The 17,914-nt window shown below is 41.9% G+C and overlaps 1 protein-coding gene across 3 annotated transcripts; it reads right to left on the bottom strand.

The window, feature by feature from the left end:
• Nucleotides 1-794: 794 nt before the first annotated feature.
• tbc1d9b (TBC1 domain family member 9b) lies at nt 795-17,017 on the bottom strand. 3 transcript variants are annotated; one of them, XM_030765054.1, is made up of 21 exons: nt 16,775-17,017; nt 15,008-15,118; nt 13,333-13,451; nt 12,547-12,775; nt 12,000-12,258; nt 11,336-11,543; nt 10,842-11,036; nt 10,312-10,473; nt 10,010-10,160; nt 8,460-8,674; nt 7,875-7,992; nt 7,352-7,637; nt 6,652-6,781; nt 6,307-6,405; nt 6,006-6,074; nt 5,464-5,704; nt 4,821-4,886; nt 3,946-4,023; nt 3,089-3,159; nt 2,680-2,769; nt 795-2,493 (listed from the first exon to the last, which is right to left on the bottom strand). In XM_030765054.1, the coding sequence occupies exons 1-21, from the start codon at nt 16,890-16,892 to the stop codon at nt 1,852-1,854; spliced, it is 3,657 nt and encodes a 1,218-aa protein (XP_030620914.1). In that variant the 5' UTR covers nt 16,893-17,017; the 3' UTR covers nt 795-1,851. The 3 variants fall into 3 exon arrangements, with proteins under 3 accessions (XP_030620914.1, XP_030620915.1, XP_030620913.1); XM_030765055.1 differs by having other exon boundaries at nt 3,089-3,156; nt 3,952-4,023; XM_030765053.1 differs by having other exon boundaries at nt 2,680-2,777; nt 3,100-3,159; nt 3,952-4,023; nt 10,312-10,476; nt 10,854-11,036.
• Between the last annotated feature and the right edge of the window lie 897 nt (nt 17,018-17,914).

Here is a 17,914-nt window from a genome sequence, read left to right as displayed (position 1 = left end):
CCTATTTCAGATATCTGTTTCATTGAGAGATCTTTATTCCATTCAGTTCTTTAACCACTGCTCTTCTCTCTGTTGGAAGAGGTCGGCCCAAGTTAAAGCCATTCAACCAAATGTGACAGTTAAAATCTATTCATAAACAATGAATAGAGACAGAGATTATTTCTTTCAGAATTACCCAAAAAAAACAAAAAGAGGCAACGCGAGAGATGACATTTACTGAGAAAAAAAATGACATATCCTCTCGTTGCAAATACTTTCAAAACAATAAAATACATTTCCTAAAAATATGCTAGCATTCACAGCTCTAGAAAATGACAGATTTAACATACAGATGGTGCTCACGTTTGTACCGTGTTAAATAACAGAGAAATTCTCAGTCATTTGACCAAAGATTTGCCTGCATTTGGTGTTAGTGTAATGCTTATAACTGGTTATTTATTTAGGCAGAGCAAATCAATATAGTTACAATGAAATTTATTCGACTTAGTTAAGCTGATTGTACTTGCAGATCATAATACCTAGGTAATACGAAGCAATAATGGGGTCTTATGCCATCTAATGTAGACTAGGGCATACTGTAGTGCAGTGAACATACATGTAAAGCAAAATAAAATCCCTAATTTGTGGGATGTGCGAACTTTAAACAAGCAGCAGTTGTTAATTTCCCCTCCATTTTTATCCATCTATCTGCTGGGGCAAATTTTCTACATGCTTCAAAGCCGTTGCCATTCTTTACAAAGGAGAATTTCTGGTATGCATTTACTGTTGCTTCAATTCTTGCAAAGTACCAATACCAAACAGCTTACTGGCCAGAGATCATTTTCGTAAACTACCCTCCAAAAGCAAACAAAGCTAATGCTAATGCCTTCAGTTGAGAGTTGGGTCATTTTTGTAAGACGCTCTACTTTAAGAGGGGACAGCTGTTTATATCAACATAAACAAACTCCTACACGTTACACCATACACTATACTTTAAAGGCTTTTATCCATGGCTAAGAGTTCAGTGTGTGTGCAAAGAGCTTCAGTCTAGGGAACGAAGAGTGAGGGGACACCTCCAAGAGTGGTGCAAAAATTCTACCTCCGGTTCAAAACGCTATTTACACAAAGGACACTTTTTTTTTTTTAACGCTGCCAGGATTCCAAAGACTGTCCTGAATGAGATTATCACAGACACTGGCAAGATTCACAATAATACAGATTAGCTCTGACAGAACATCTCCATAGATTCAGGCCTGACCACCTGTATAATGTGAACTAAGTTGATATCCAAAGCATTAATGTAGCCTATTTAGTGTGTTGGTTTTCTTCTCTTAATAGATAAGACAGCATAATAGATATGGTTATACATGTAGCTTGCCTTGTGAACTTAAAACCGAACACAAATGTGAAGTTACACAGACTCAGGCTAAGCATCACGACTTAACTGTGGTCCAGTGATCAAATCTGGTGAAACACATTAACAGTTAACGATGGTTAAGAGAACAAAGCCAGTAGATTACTACAGTGGAACATGACTAACCAATCAGGTTGGGTTACTCGTAGACCATTAACGTACTAAAATGGACCAAGACCACACCGGCCAAGTTGAGTCACGAGAGATCCATGACTGACCAGTGAAGCAATCCATACTGGTTGACTCCAGCTGACCACTTTAGTAGACCATGACCTAGTGGTCAACTTGAGAAGACCAGAAACAAATGATCACAGTATTGGACCACGCAACGTGGTCTGATGTCGATGAAGGGGGGGGAAAGGCGACCATTTGTGGACTGAGATGGTAGGACCAGGAGTGTGGGCGCATGTCCATCTTGTATCTGTGCAGATGACTCACTGTAAGTGTGGCGTGTTCTCTCAAGTGGAGAGCTGAGCTAGCTCATGATCGCTGGACGAGCTGAACTGTCTCTCTACAGCTCTCTGGGCCTTGCACGCAGCCATTTTGCTGCGGATGTCTCCTTTCTTCTCAAAATAGTCCACCAGTGGCTGCTCTGTCAACAGAGATGCAAGGATCTGCTCAAACGTGATGGACCAATCACCGTCTGGAGCACTGCCACGCCTACGTTCGTCTCCGCCCCCGACCTTTCCACACCCGATCAGAACCGTGTCGTCTGCAATGTCTTCGCACTGCAACGAACCAGAGCTCACTACAGAGTAAGATGACACAGATGTGTCATCCTTGGCCTCTTCGTCAGAGCCTCCTGAGGGCGGTGGGGGGGTCTCCAGCTGGGCCTCGGCCAAGGCCTTTGAGATCAGGGACTGTCCTGAGCTGGCTTCTCCAGACGAGTCCTCTCTCTCTGCCTGAGGAGGGTCATCGGGAGGGGGTAGGGGTAACTGGGGTTCGCTTTTTTTGGCTCCATTGTTGGAGAACTTCTTGCCTACCTCTCCGATACGCAAAAGGAGACTAGCAACTGTCGCGATGGCATGATAAAGTTCTTGTTCTTGAGGGTCCTCACTAAACATGTTGTACAGCGTCTTACACAGCTCAATGAACTGCTCCTGTAAACAAAACAGAAATCCACATTTCAGAGTGGTCTTGAGTATTCTGGCACAATCTACAGCATTACAGAGCATACTAGAGCATCTAAGAAAGTGACTGAAAGAAAAATTGAATGAAAAAAAAAAAAAATCATTGATCCTTCAACAAACAGGATCCTGTGTGTTATGTGTCAGCAGGTAGCATACCTGATTCATCCTTGGGAGGTCTTTGATAGTCTCCTTTTTGGGTTCTTTCTCTTTGGCCCACATTCTCAGGTAGTACTTATAATCCTTCACCTTCTCTTCTGAAAACCACAGTCCCAAATTTAGCATCAGGAAAACACGGACACATAGCCTTAACATCTTAAGGTATCAGACATTAAACTCTCCGTTTTTTAACGTTTGTCATTTCATAAAAGCGACTTCTTACGTTAGTTGTAACCCACCAGTTACACAAGAGGCAAAGCCCTATGCTTCCATTCATCAACATAATGTTTCCTTGTCTATATTCACTTTGTGAGGACATTGGTGGGAGAAAACTAGACCTCTCATTGTCATATGCTTGAACTCCCCTTCTTAAAATTTTATATTCTACCTTCACTGTCACTAACAAAACATTTGTAATACCTTTTTTTTCCTCAGAATCTCCACTTGCCGCTGGATCTCCCCCCTCTTTCACCTCCTCTCCTGCAGAGAGATTATAAACAATCATCTCCACAACTAAGAACATGCAACAGCCATAAAAGAGTTAATGAGCAGCCCTGGTGGGCAAAGGTTAATGAGGCCAACAGGTACAGCAAGCCCAAACATCCAACTGGTGAAAACAAGAGAAAAACTGCATTGACAGTCAGTCACTGAGAATCAGAGTGTTCCAAGTGAAAGAGAAAAAAGGGGGAGAAAGTGAAGACTGAAATGTACCAAAATGGTAATGAGAGGAATGTGCAATGAAAGGGTTTATAAACAGAGTTTAGATGGACAGTGTTCACAATTTAAAGGTGATAAATAACTTGGATAACAGCAGTGAAAAACAACTGAAGACAATTAAAACGGTTTTGTGACATTACAGGAACAAACCTGAGATCACTTCCTGCACCAGGAAGTCCAGATGAGACAGGTAGGGAGTATCTGGAGTGGTGAGACAACGAGAGAAAGAGAAGAAAGAGCCACAAGAGAGAGAAGAAGAGAGACAGATGCAAGCGAGAAGGGCAAGGGTAGACAGAGCGAACAAGACCATGAGGAAAATGAGTTTATTTAGAGATTAAATGTTCATTCCATTTTCGATTAGTTAGGGCTGGGATCTCCCATGCACAGAAACATGCAGGGCAGAGGTTACAGATATAGAAACATCGACTTGAGAGAGGTATTGACACTTCAATACTGTGGGCGTGTGTATTTGTGTGGGTATGAAAGCATGTGTGCAAATGCATTTTGGACATTGTTTGTATGTTTATATGTGTGTGTGTTTTATTGTGCTTATACCCGGTGGTGTGTCATCGTCTGTGAAGAACTGTGTGGCTTCAAGAGCAGATTCTGCCTCCTCAGGACATAGCGCTGCAAAACAGGGAAACAGTCAGCAATACACACACACACACACACACACACACACACACAAATACAGAGAAAGTGCAAGCAACACCTCCAACGGACTGCAATCTTTCACAAATACTATCTCTCTCTCACTCACACTGTCTCTCTCTCTCTGATACACTCTCACACACATCCGCACACATGTGCAGGCGAGGCCCCGGAGTGTGTGCTGACCATAGCAAGCTCATTTCCTCTGTAACTGCTGACTGTCTTTGTAGTATAATCTTGAATGAGCTATCAAGACGTTATAAACATGCAAAAACATGTATGTGTGTAGCGGCTTCAGTGTGTGGATTAATATCAGTAAATATCTGGGGTTAGGGTGTTGAGAGTGTGTGTAAGTATGAGTAAATATCTAGGCTTAAGGGGTTGAGTGTGTTTGTTAGCATGAGTAAATATCTGGGGTTAGGGGTTGAGTGTGTGTGTCAGTATGAGTAAATATCTGGGGTTAAGGGGTTGAGTGTGTGTGTGTGTGTGTGTTAGTATGAGTAAACATCTGGGGTTAAAGGGGTTGAGTGTGTGTGTTAGTATGAGTAAATATATGGGGTTAGGGGGTTGTATATGTTTTTGAGTATGAGTAATTATCTGGGGTTAGGGGGATGAGTGTGTGTGTTAGTATGAGTAAATATCCGGGGTTAGGCGGTTGAGCGTGTGTGTTAGTATGAGTAAATATCCGGGGTTAGGGGGTTGAGTGTGTGTGTTAGTATGAGTAAATATCTGGGGTTAAGGGGTTGAGTGTGTGCGTTAGTAGGAATTTATACCTGGGGGTAGGTGTAGTTTGTAAAGCAGCTTCAGTTTTTCTGTCATGTCACCATGGTACATCCCACCTGAACAGAACAAAACACGCACTCACAGCTTTGCTCACACAACATCAGTTCATTACCCCCAAATAATCATTTGTAATTTGTTCATGTGTCAAAAACAGGTCCCTGGCACAGAAACAGTACCAAACAAATGCTAATGCTACCAGGTTTGAATCATAGGCGTTAACATGCAGGCAATAAGCTAAATCCTTACATATTATAAGCATTATAGACGACAACGCTAGAATGAGAAGCTAGCCCCTTAGGTATTTGATAACATCTAGTTAGTTAATGTAATGACATGTTAACAGCAGTAAACAGAACAGCTCTAGACACACTTCTGCTTTCAGAACCTGGACTAGCCGACGTGTGTGATCGAAACGCATGAAGGATGCTCGAATAGCTGCTTTTGAGGATCTGCGACAGAGCTGTCATAAGACTTAAGCGATTACATCAGCTGATTTAACACATTTCCTAACAGTCCTAAATCTAATTACATCTGAGAGTTAAAACTCGTCGTTTTAGTGTTGTCACAGACCTGACAAAGGAGAAGAGCTTTAGAACGTATTTATATCATCTGTAGGAATGATGCTTCACTCACTCAGGCCTGTGACAAATTCTTTGAAGTTGATGAGTCCGTCCTTGTTTTGGTCCAGCAGGCGGAACATCCTGATGGCGAGTGTGTGTGTGTGGAGTCCGCAGCTCCAGGGGGCCAGAGAGGAGAAGAGCTCAGAGAACTGAGCCGGGTCGATGCGGTACTGCTCCAAATATGGCAAACTGGGATCGTGACGCTCTGCAGCCGAGGTGCTGGAACCCCAGTAACAGCCCATTATATGCTTAGCCTGGAGATGGAAAGAGAGTGCGTCCTTACGCCGTTAGAATCTGTGATTGCACACTCACAGTGTGAGCAGCGAATTTAACAACAGGAGACAGACATATTACTATGTAGATAAAACACACACTCATATAGTCACAAGCTTTTGCTTTGGAATAGAAGAAAGAAGTTGATGTGTTGACGGTGCACACAGTTCCTTTCCACACAGCGCTCGCTCTCTCTCTCTCTCTCTCTCTCTCTCTCTCTCTCTCTCGCTCGCTCTCTCTCTCTCTCTCTCTCTCTCTCAAAGCCTTTATGCGACCTCTCACCTTGAAAAGAACGTAGAGTTCTTCCAGTTCCTCAATACTGAAAGCAGAGTCTGTCATGATAGCTCTGACCTACACACACCCACACACACACACAATGTTGGTCAGGAAGATACAGAACAACAACTTGTACAAGCACATCTAAGTATATACTCACACAATCAGAAATCTTGAAAATAAATGAAGAGCATGCTTAAGGTTGTAATTTCATCAAAGTATTAAAAGTATTAAAATCATCCATATAACATTTTAAAAATCTCTCTGAGATAGACAGACATGCATACACATACACATACACACTCACCACGCTGCGTTTAGCTGTGTCCTCTAGTGATTGGATGACCTTTAACCTCTGCTTAAACCTCATCTGCTCAATGACATCAGCCCGCAGACTACCAAACTTCTACTCAGAGAGAGACAGAGAGGAAGAGAGAGAGAGAGAGACAGAGACAGAGAGAGAGTGAGAGAGAGAGACACAGAGAGAGAGAGAGAGAGAGACATACATCAAACACCAATTTAGTTTACAAATAACTTTTAACATGAAATGGTGTTTAGACAGTTTTACTATTCATCACCTAACACCTTTTTGTTACAATGAGTAACATTTGCAATATCAATATCACAGTTTGTTCATGTCAAGTCTGCCTACCTCATAGGATGCTTTAATGAGCTCAAACACATCAATCTCAGGCGGTGGCTCATCCCCATTGGTCAGCAGAGCATGAAGGTGGGGAATGGGTGCAGAAACAGTCTGCTTGTTAACGACATTGTCCAGATATCTGACATCACAGAGAAAGAGTTTTATCAAGTGAATTTTAATTTCTCCAGCCATCCAAAACATGTTCTATCCTAGTAATACTGGCCTAAGATTCACTGTTTACGTAACCCCTAGTTACCATGTTGCATGTCATTATTCATAATTTTAAACTACTTCAGTGGTTGGTTGGATTTTTCTACAACAGATTTATGTAACTCATCTGAATATTTTTCTCATTTTTCTTTATTGTTTACCACACAAAACAAAAAGACTTCCTAGACTTCTATTGGCAATTTTTCTCTGAGTTTTCTATTTGGATGAAATATCCCAGTGTTTGGGGCTTTTGGGATCTCTACAACCTCTTAAACTCACTGTCCCCTTTAACATTTGACATTACAGTCTTTTAATCCTTCACTGTTAAAACCTTCATGATCCCTCCTTAACAAACCTTATCCTCTGTAACCTTTAGCCTTATAAGACTTCAGCCCCTAGCCTCTGTAACCTTTAGCCCTCCCAAACTCTAACCTTTATCTTCTCTAACCTTTAATCATTATTCAATCTTTGACCTTGGCCTTACTGACTCGTGCCATACCTGCCCAGTATGGTCATGGCCTCTCCCTCATCGGTGCAGGCGAGAAGCTGGTCCATGTTGGCGTGAAGCACAGCCAGAGAGACCTGGAAAATGACCTTAATACCCTCGTAGAAGAAACAGTCCACCAGCAGTACAGCACTATCAAAGGGCATGACACTGAGGAAGAGAGTCAGGAACCAGGACAGAGAGATGGTGCTTATGACCCCCAGCTCCTGCATGTGCTCATACAACAACGGCAAACACTCCCGGGTCAACTCCTCAAACACACCCTGATCCACCAGAGCACCTGGAAGAGAGAGGGAGTGTGAGAGAGTGAGAGTGAGAGAGAGAGAGAAAGAGAGAGAGAGAGAGAGAGAGAGAGTGTGAGAGAGAGAGAAAGAAAGAGAGAGAGAGAAGATGTGTTAACCCACATCAAACTGCCATAAAGCAGGATGAGTGTGAGTGTGTGTCCACAGTGATAACGGTTATCTTGTCTACAACAGTGATGTGAATGTGGGTGTGTGTGCGTGTATAGCAGACTGACCTACAACCCTGGTATTGTAATAGTCTGGGAGCATTCTCTCACACAGAGCCACCAGCAGCCAGAAAGCCTCCTCCTCAGTACAGTACAACAGCAACACAGATGTCACGATATTCATGGCCTGCAGAGAGACAGAGAGAGAGAGAGTCTTTCCATATTAAAATAACTGTGTTTTGAGGTCAGAAATATCTCTACAGAATATGAACTGAGCCAGTACACATGAAGATTGACTTAGACACAGTTTAGTTCCAGGAATACACTGTTCAAAGCCTTGGTATGAGTACCAAATGCAGTTAAAAAACAAAACAAAAATATTCTGTGTGTTTGTACTTGACGGTACCTTGTTCCCACGTTGCAGTGCGTGCGTGCGTGTGTGTGTCTGTTTGTGTCTACCCAGCAGGACCAAAGCCTAAGCTGTAATGTGTGTGTTTGTGTACACAGCATTGTCCTATGTCAGAACCGGAATAGGTGTGCTTGTGTACCTGGCACTGTTCTATGTGTGGGTTGGAGTAGGTGTGTGTGTTTGTTTCCATGGCGCTATCCTATGCGTGTGATGGAGTAGGTGTATGTATGCGTATGTTTGTGTACCTGGCAGTATCCTATGCCGGGGTTGCGGTAGGCATAAGCTGTCAGTACTCTGCGCAGGGCGGCGATGCCCATCTCGTTCTGAAAGGCGTGATGTTCGGGCATGGAGCGATGGAGATCCCTCTCTATCTCTTCTGTGGCCAGAGTGCACCTGCCCATTGCCTGCTCCACCAACTCCGCATAATAACCTGGATGAGTCGCCATCTCATTCAGAGCCCCTGCAGAGAGAGAGAGAGAGAGAGAGAGAGAGAGAGAGAGAGAGAGAGAAGCAGAGGGGTGACACAAAGAATAAAATATGAATGAAAAAGAGAGGTAATCGGAGGAGTGACAGAGAAACGGAAGAAAAGAAAGAGAATGAAATCAGAAAAAAAGGGGGGGAGAAACAACGGCAGCGTAAGCGACACGGAAGCTGAAACATATACGCAGCGTTGAAGATCAAACACAGCTCAAATTCACACTCTCTTTACTTCTCACAGTCACATACTCCTGTATTAGGTAATATCATTCAGTGGATCTAGTCAACAAACCTTTCCACATAACCTGATTTCATAAGTGGAAGAATAAAACAATGCAGTTACATGATGGCTGAGTCAATAAACACATACACATGTCATCCTGCTCTCACATGATCGGTGTGAGGGAGGAGTTTTCCCCAACTGTCTGCTGCTATTCCTGTGTTACTGTGCCAATTAGTCATGTGATCACAGGCTGAATAAGGAACAAAGGTCAGCTCCAGGACCATAACATCAAAAGGAGGGTCATTCTAAGGTTTTGACTGAAGAACGATTCATTACATTATAAGTTTCCAAGTAACCTTTAAAATCTATTAGATCCATTACAGGGAATCAACCATTCCTCTGGAACTCCTGTGAGGTTCCACTGTTATCTAACATTAATGTCTTCTTTGTTTAATTTTTCTAGATGATGAAGGGGGAAAGGAAATAAAGCTCACACACTCACAGTGTCCAAAATGAGAACACTAACACAGGAAAACATGAGAATTACAAGGAATGTGTGTTTGGTTGTGGGACTTTCCTCACCCAAACCCTCACACACACCCACACCCCCTCTCACACACACCCACACCCTCCCACACATACACACCCCCTCCAACATGTGCGCGCACACACACACACACACACACACTGATGTTCACACTTATATACAGACACAACAGTGGCTGATCTCTAACATTAACAGTAGGGTGTAAAACCACACCAATAACCAGCGTTCAACTTTCCCACTCACACACACACACAAAATGGTTGATTTTCAAAACGCACACACACACATACACTCAACATATAGAATGCTCATGTTCTTATTCACCCCCCCCTCTACCACTCAAGGTTTGACACGTCAGTGTTATACACCAACTTATTAAAGAACCATTTGTAATAATACTGCTTTAACTATCACTGGGAATTTATACCACCCATGTACAGAAATGTCTCAGCTCTGAGGAAAAGGCTTAAAAGTTTTGGCATCTATTTAACAGTGCATATAATGTGTGTTAAGTATAGTGCCTCCTGGTGTTGTGGAGGTCTAATTACCTGAGAAGAGTAGCCAGAGTTCCCCTCTCAGACTCTCTGGGATACCATTCAAAACCAGCTCTCTGGTTTTAGAGGTACGGTACATACACACTCCACGGCCATACTCAAAAAAGTGAATGTTCCACGATTCCTCCTTCATCTTCTCTTTGGTCTGGGTAGGGCAGTGAGAGAGAGAGAGAGAGAGAGAGAGAGATAAAGTTGCACCACAGTTAAGAAAGGTGAGAGTAACATGAATTAACTATGAGATTGCACTCTGTGTGTGTGTGTGTGTGTGTGTGTGTGACGTGTGACGTGTGACCCACCGCTTTGGGCCCTAGGTCCTCTGGAGCGTCTTTATGGAATATTTGGAGTAGGCCCTGTTTAGCAGTGGGGAGGTCGGGGGTGTAGTGTTGACCCTGGGGGGGCTCTTTTGCCATTGGTGAAGGGGGAGAGGGGGACAGAGATGGGGTGCCAGGGCTTGGAGTCTCCTTAGTCCCAAGGTTACCAAGAGACAGAAAGAGAGATGATAAGGAAAAACAGAACAATAATCAGACTCAAGTTCTAGTCTTTGTCTCTAATGCTTTACAATCATACTAAAGCACAATCACACAGTCTGCTAGAATAATGACTGTCAAAATCAGTGTGCTTACAGAGAAAAAATACATGGACATGTCTTTGTAACTGAAAATGTGTTCAAACCATGTTTGTTCAATGTTTTAGTTTCAGGCTCTAGATAATGTTCCCTAAATACACACAGTTCTCACAGGAAACCACAAACCATTCACTCCTAAAATGGCTGTTTGGCTGACAGTCTAGTGAACCAATCAAATGTCAAACCCTACCCAAAAATGACTGACTGACTTACCGATTGACCATTCAGGGACGGCTCTTTGTTGTCAGGGGTGCGTTGAAGGAAGTCAGAAATGCGCTGAACTAAGAAGTCCCGGTCTTTGAGGTTAGCAAACAGGAAAGTCATTTTATTCTTCGTACTGATGGAGAGAGGACTAGGAAGAACACTGCTGCTGTCAGCTTTCTCTACGATAGACACCTACACACACACACACACACACACACACACACACACACACACAGAGAGAGCGCGAGAGTTACACATGCACTCTAAACACTATTAAAGTAGCTGTATGCTTTAGTTCTTCCAACACATAATGTAAGTGTGTGTTTAAACCAAACAAATAGTAACTTATTTACCATATGTTGACCTCTCTAAGTGGTATAATGAGGCCAGCAGGGATGTGTGTGTCTATCTGTGTGTGTGTGTGTTTTAAACCTTTTTCAATGCTATTATTACTTGATGGAGGTGTTTGTGTGGTTGTGTGTGATATTCACCTCTCTAAGGGGTATAATCAGCTGACACAGGTCCTCTTCTCGACTGGCAAAGCAGATGTAATTGTTGGAGACAAACATCTGTCCGACTACATGCATCTTAGCAAAGGGTGTCCACAGAGTGCAGTCTGTGTGTCCGTCTAAACGTTCATCCTGTGTTAGTCTGAACAACGCACGATATCGTTCATTCTTCGCACGCGCATCCAGATCCCTGAAACACACATACACACGCGCACACAGGAAGTTTCATTACACTTGTCTAGTAGTCTATCTTTAGTTTAACCCAGCAGCAGAATAAAACGCTTTTCTCAAGGGCAGCCTTGCCAAAACAGCCAAGACAACACAGCTTAAACAGCAAATTAAAAACAAACAAACAAACGAAAATGTATATTGCTTGAGTAGTGGCTCACAGTTTTGTTTGTATTTCAGAGAAAGAGAGAGACAAGACTGACAGGCCGCAGTTATCGTTTTCTCTGGACTTCCTGCCAAGTGTAACAGAGCACGAAATACTGTCTAAGTATAACAGGTCAAAAAAAAAAAAAAAATTAAAAGGGACACACACAAAAATAACTGTTTGTCGTACAATGCTCCCAGACTTTTCAGAGACCAGAACTCTGGATTATGCTTAGAGACACACAGATCTTGCGTGTTGAATGTGAAGTGCTACCTCTTGAGAGCTGAGACATTTTTCAGGGTTTTGCCGGGTTTGGGCAGTGAGCGGTCAGCGGCGAAGCCTTCATTGTCCAGAAGCTGACGCATGGCTATGTTAGCCAACTGCTCCATGAGCTTAAAGGTGTCATTGATGTTGAGAAACATGGAGAAGTAGTGTTCCGTGTCCCGCGTGCTAACGCGGATACTCTCCGGAAACACCAGCGTGGCGTTCTTATCCAACTGCGTCACGTCCGTCCACTGAATCACCAACGTCACTGAACCGAGAGGAAGCAAAAAAAAAAAAAAAGAACAGGAGATAAACAAAAGAATATTCTTTCCACAGTACTAGCTGAATAAGGATGCACATTAGTGTCAATGAAAGTAAATGTAATTAGTTTAGGAATGCTGCCCAGAGAAAAATAAAGCTTCCTGGGAAAGGAAGCTTTCTCTCCTCCTGTCTATCTCCCACTGTCTTATTAGTCTCTCTCTCTGTCTTTCATAGACCTCTATTTAAATCCTTTCATATCAACCCTCTTACTCTTTTCCCTCCATTCATCTCTCACCTTCTTTCCCCAGGAGAAAGGAGTAGAAGCACAGATGATTGACGCTGAGGTACAGCCAACCCTGTCGTGGCACTCTGCCCTTCCAGTAAGAGCACGAGTAATAATTCACCAGCTTCTCTTCCTCTGGCATTCCAAACAGTTTCCTCATCTTCAGCGCTGCCTCGCGGAACTTTCCGGGGTCTTCATCTTCCTGTGTTTGCCGGCTCTTGTTCTCCTCGGCAATGATGCCCTGCCCGACAACAGTCGCAGATTTCATTTTGCATTTTTCTATTACTTTTTAAAAATGCAAATATAACTGTTTATTTAAACAATCATATTTCATTTTAATTCATATTTTACTTTTCATCAAATTACACAATTTTTCCTTTTACAAGTATCTTAAAATGAACATTATTTCAATGATTAATTTTACATTCATTTTATGATATTCTTTCATTGTAATTTATATTAATATTACAAATTTTAATATAAACAGATATACAGAGCAATCTTACAAGTTGTGCAGCAGATGTAAAATGTTACAGGCACAGAGTGTGTGTGTCCTGCTATGGAAGATTCAGTGAGATGGTCGAGGCTTTGACATTAGGTACATACTTCCTGTCCCTTACAGTTTTTGACTGGTCTTTCATTGTCTTAAGCACAGTCTTTTAGTAATCCGTCTTCTTATTTCAGCTGTGCTGTCGCTGGAGATTGTGTGTACATAGCTAAACTAAGATCTAAATCCTTCCCGATCTGAAAAAGTATTAGCATGTGTACATGCGTGTGTGCATGTGTGTGTGTGTGTACCTGTATCTTGCCCTTGACGAAAGTTGTGATGTCTTCATCGTTGTCAAATATGGAGAGCGTCTGCAACAGGTTAGTTTCCAGCCACTCCCAGTGCTCTGTAATCTCCTTACGCGAAGAGCCTGGAACACACAAACACGAAAACAAACACAAACAAACACACACACACAAAAATGTCATTATGTCATTCTTCCACAATACAAAAAAAAAACGACCATCATCCCAAATGGTCTATTCCAGTGGTCCAGGCATTCTCCAAACCAGCGAACATAAAGTAGCAATACCCCCCTCCCCCAGTCAGACTGATAAATGGCATGGATGGTATGGACTGGTAAGCTGGTACTTACATTACTTTGCTCAATAAAATCAATGCAATACTCTGGAAACACAGACTCGTACCCTTTACACTCAATGGTAGGGCTGCAGCGGTATAGAAATGTCCTTACCGCCGCATTCGAAGAGTACCACCTTGCGGTTTGCGGTAACACTGCAACCAAACCTCCCTGTGTTCAATTATTCATTCATTTGACGTTACTCGTCCCTTAACAGTGTAGAGGGTTCAAGTTCACCCGGGTGTATAAAGGTATCAGATGTGCACAGTTTAGTTACGAGATGTTGTACGGTTTTAAAGAACGGTGCACTGTTGCCTGCGCCGAACGTTTGTGGGAGTTTCGGGAGAGGCCCGCCTCTTTTGTGTGTGTGTGTGTGTGTGTGTGTGTGTGTGTGTGTGTGTGTTTGGTCTGTGTGATGCGGGGGTGATTTATTCGAGTGTCTGCACTAAGTGGGGAAAGATGACCTAAGAGTTGAGAAAGTTAATTGTGTTCTGTAAGGCGTGGCTGTGGCCAACAACAGCCAAAAATAAAGACGACTTTCAGTTGTAAGTTACATCCTTTAATAGAGGCGAACACTACAATATGCTGAAACTGTTGAGCTGGAAGAGTTTAAGGAGTTAAAATAGGCAGTATAAGTTACTCACAGGTTTTAATTCCTAAAACTCCTTATGCTCAGCAGCTGCTGGCAATTTCAAATGTAGCCATGTAACAGAAGGAGAAAATATCTGTATTAAACAACAAAGATGCCTAACCTAAACCTAAAAGCATTTTACGTGAGTTTTGTTACGCAGTATAATTGATAAACATGGGCGTAGACAGAGGTCATCACACATTGAATGTTTTCCTCCATACCATTATTTGTTGACAGTTGCAGTTGCTCATTAGTTTTCAACACCACACTAGCAAACCACCTCTCCTCAGTGTCAGTCCTCTCGATTGATTTGATTGGTCAGTCGATCAGAAGGATACAATGACGTGATGCGCTTGCTCAGTGTTATGTGTATGCTCAGTGCAGAGGTCTGGGTGTTTATAATACTTTTCTTGTTCTCGTGTGGAGAGACTTAAAAAAAAAAAAAATGTGGACAAAACTGAGAGAAAAAAGTGAGTGAGGATGGCAGCGCTCTCAGATAAGGGGAAAAAAGCTGTTAAGACGGTAACGGCAGTGATGGCCCAACACTGCGGTACACCTCCTAATACCGCGGTATGGCAGTTATGCGGTCATTGTTCCAGCCCTGGTCAATGGTCACACTATTTCCAGAGTAGAGGTAAATACACATTGTGAGACTAGGCAATACCCCCTGGTTCTTGCAAAGGAAGTGAGAAAAAGAAAAAAAAAAGATACTGACCACAAGCGATACTCCAAAAGATCTGACTGTCCCCAGTCTGGTGCAGAATTCTGTATGGAGCCACACGAGCACTGGAGTCCAACACTACATCCAAAGTACCTACCAACAAACCTGAGAGATGGGAGGGTTGGGGAGAGAGAGAGAGAGAGAGAGAGAAGGCTTACTGACTATGTTTGCAAGCTGTGGTCTCTTCATCAGACCACACTACTTCCAATTAAACTGGGATGGCTTTGCAGCAAAACACACAAGGTGCAGGTCTATAGTGCAAAGCCAGAACAGAAGTCCTGCTTTGTTGTTTTATGGTTGTTCCACATTTAACTTGTTGGCTCAAATGTAGCCCATACTGAAACCCCATAATGAGCAATAGCTTTACCAATACTATCTTTCACTTTGCAACACAAATCATATCTTTTTTTTTGTGTGCTCTTTTTCTATTTTTATATCAGTGGTAATGCTTTAAGGCTACCCTGAACATTCACATTAATAGGCCTTCTACACACAGACAAGCCAACAAAACCAGTGCTATTCTTTCTGCTTACAGACAGTCCCACTTGGTCTGGAGAGGCAATTCCACTGAGATTCAGAGGAATTTAATGACAAACTGTTAAACTCACTCTCTCACACACCTCACTACGGCCCTCTGTTTTTGCACTTCGTTCTTTTCACATGACCAGTTACTATACAGCAAGAAGCTTCATTCTAACAAACCACTGAAATGTGTGCTCATCAAAAAAGGAACAAATGACAATAAGATGATATTATGTCACCGGACATTATAGCGTTAATACTAAAATTATGCTCTGTAAGATTAATAGAACTAATAATCTAATAAGTTAAAATATTAAGATATATAACAACAACAGGAGTTAGGATCCAGACAAATCACGTCTACACAACAAAACAACAAAAAACAACAAAAAGGAAGTCACAGCTAGGAGGTAAACCTCCATTTGGTCATCTAGGGGGAGATACAGGGTTTATTTCGGAAGTAATTTGACTTAATAAATCAAGGGAAGTTTGGTCTCAAAGAGAAGTTTTGAGGTGAATGAAAGGAAAGGAGTCACTATGACCACTCAAGCATTTGAAATGATAAGCGAAGATGTCCCAACGAAGACTTACCGTGTCAATAAGTCAACACATGATTTAAAAGGAAGTAAAAGAAGCAATACATCAAGTATTGTCATACGACATTCCCCCTCAACGGAAAGCCAAAACAATGATCCCAAGAAGAGGAACAATGCATCAATGTTTTTCTTCTTGGTGGTGGCTCTCATGTGTTATTTTGAACTGATATGCCATCTCGAAGCCGTTTGTTTTTGTCAGTTCTCCCAAAACGCCGACAGATATGCCTAAAAATCATTGAACTGGCAAAATAGCTTTCTTTGTCTACGTTTGTTGTTATGTAGAATAAAGAACACAACGCTAACTGAGAGCTATCTTAATCTTCTGTTTCGGCAAAACGGCCCTTTGACAATGTTGCAGGAATTAGGAAAAAAAAGACATTTTAATCAGTGATATTTTCAACTACGAAAATGCACAGCCGAATGGTTGCATAATGTTTTAAAAGGTTTTACAGTTACCCAGTCAGCTGTTAAAACACCACGTCAACATCAGCTAGCGTCCGTGCTAGCCAACAGGCTCCACTGATAAAAGCATCTTCAACATGACAATCACATTGATATTTTAGCTGCGATGCATATTCAAGTTGTATCTCTGTCTCAGGATATCTGTTTTGGAGATTAACTTCCACAAAATTACAACACATACCAGTGATTCCTCCTCCTTTTCCGTGTCCTTTTCTTCTCTGTAGGATGAAAAACGGATTCGCCCTTTCACTAACCCAAAGAGCGTTAGCAAGCAACACCTCCTCGGGTGTGATCCACATTACAGCAGATTAATGTGTCTTCAGCAACCCTAATTCAGTGCTTAAGTCCGTTTCCTGATCGAAGAGCACTTTAATCATGCCAGAATCAACAGACTTAATGTCTGTGGCTTTGGGTTTGTCTGTATGGTCCGTCAACATGAAACAGGCGGCTTACTGTTGCCACCTATCACGAGAACATGCCTGTTCTTTAAATGACCAGCAGGGAGCGACTTGAGTTTTACTTGAAGTACGCCTTTTCCACAATAAATAGCTTAAGAAAAATGGACACTAACTCTCAGGTGATAGACAATTCTCGTTGGACTGCCACCGGAAAACAAATCATCCAAGACAGGGAACAATTTAGCTCAGCTAGAACATTTTCTATATTTCTTTTTCTTTTAGTTTTATGAGCAGATTTGGGAGTCGTGGTATTATTCTGGAGTAAATCCAAGTTATAATACGATCAAATAAATCCGGTTTGGTATTTTATTAAATAGGGCCGAGCAATACTAACGTACAATATACACAGCAATTCCGCTGATTGAAACAAAATTTAAATCTGATGCTTAATGCAACTAATTTACAGCCATTCATTGAACTATATTTTGACTGTATGTATCTGAGCAATAAGCCAAAAAAAGGAAAAAAGAAACAAACAAAAACAAAGGGGAAAAACAGACAATGTATACAAAAGGAAAGTTTCATACAAAGGACACACCATGATCTTGAAGATGATAACAATGACTGCAGTTTGCAATCAAATGTTCTTTATTACTCCCCTCTTAAGGGAACGTATTTTGGGATAAACCTTTAGTATTCTTTTAAATGCTAATTGACATAAACCAGTGTTGAACAAAATTGCAGCAGGAGAAAAAATAACTGGAAACGAGCATTAATGTGATTTTTTTAAAAGTGTGTGCTTCAAGGACTTTTTTTTTTTTACAGCCTGGAGTGTTTTGAAAAGCATGAGTGAAAACATAAACTTCCCAGTTGAAAGTTCACCCAGTATCGTAAACACTGTAGCTTTAGCACAATCTAATTCT

This window comes from Chanos chanos, chromosome 2, assembly GCF_902362185.1.
Source record: "Chanos chanos chromosome 2, fChaCha1.1, whole genome shotgun sequence".
Lineage (NCBI taxonomy): Eukaryota > Metazoa > Chordata > Actinopteri > Gonorynchiformes > Chanidae > Chanos > Chanos chanos.
Note: the sequence above shows the minus strand (reverse complement) of the source record. Positions and strands in the feature narration are given on the sequence as shown.

Bases quoted from the DNA above. Each gene is read 5' to 3' on its own strand.
- tbc1d9b (XM_030765054.1), bottom strand. From the start codon at position 16,892: ATGTGGATCACACCCGAGGAGGTGTTGCTTGCTAACGCTCTTTGGGTT. The intron at 6,406-6,651 runs GTAGGCAGACTT...CTCTCTGAGTAG, and splicing joins TCATTAAAGCATCCTATGAG to AAGTTTGGTAGTCTGCGGGC. The intron at 2,770-3,088 runs GTTTTGTTAGTG...TCAGAAGAGAAG, and splicing joins AAAAAAAAGGTATTACAAAT to GTGAAGGATTATAAGTACTA.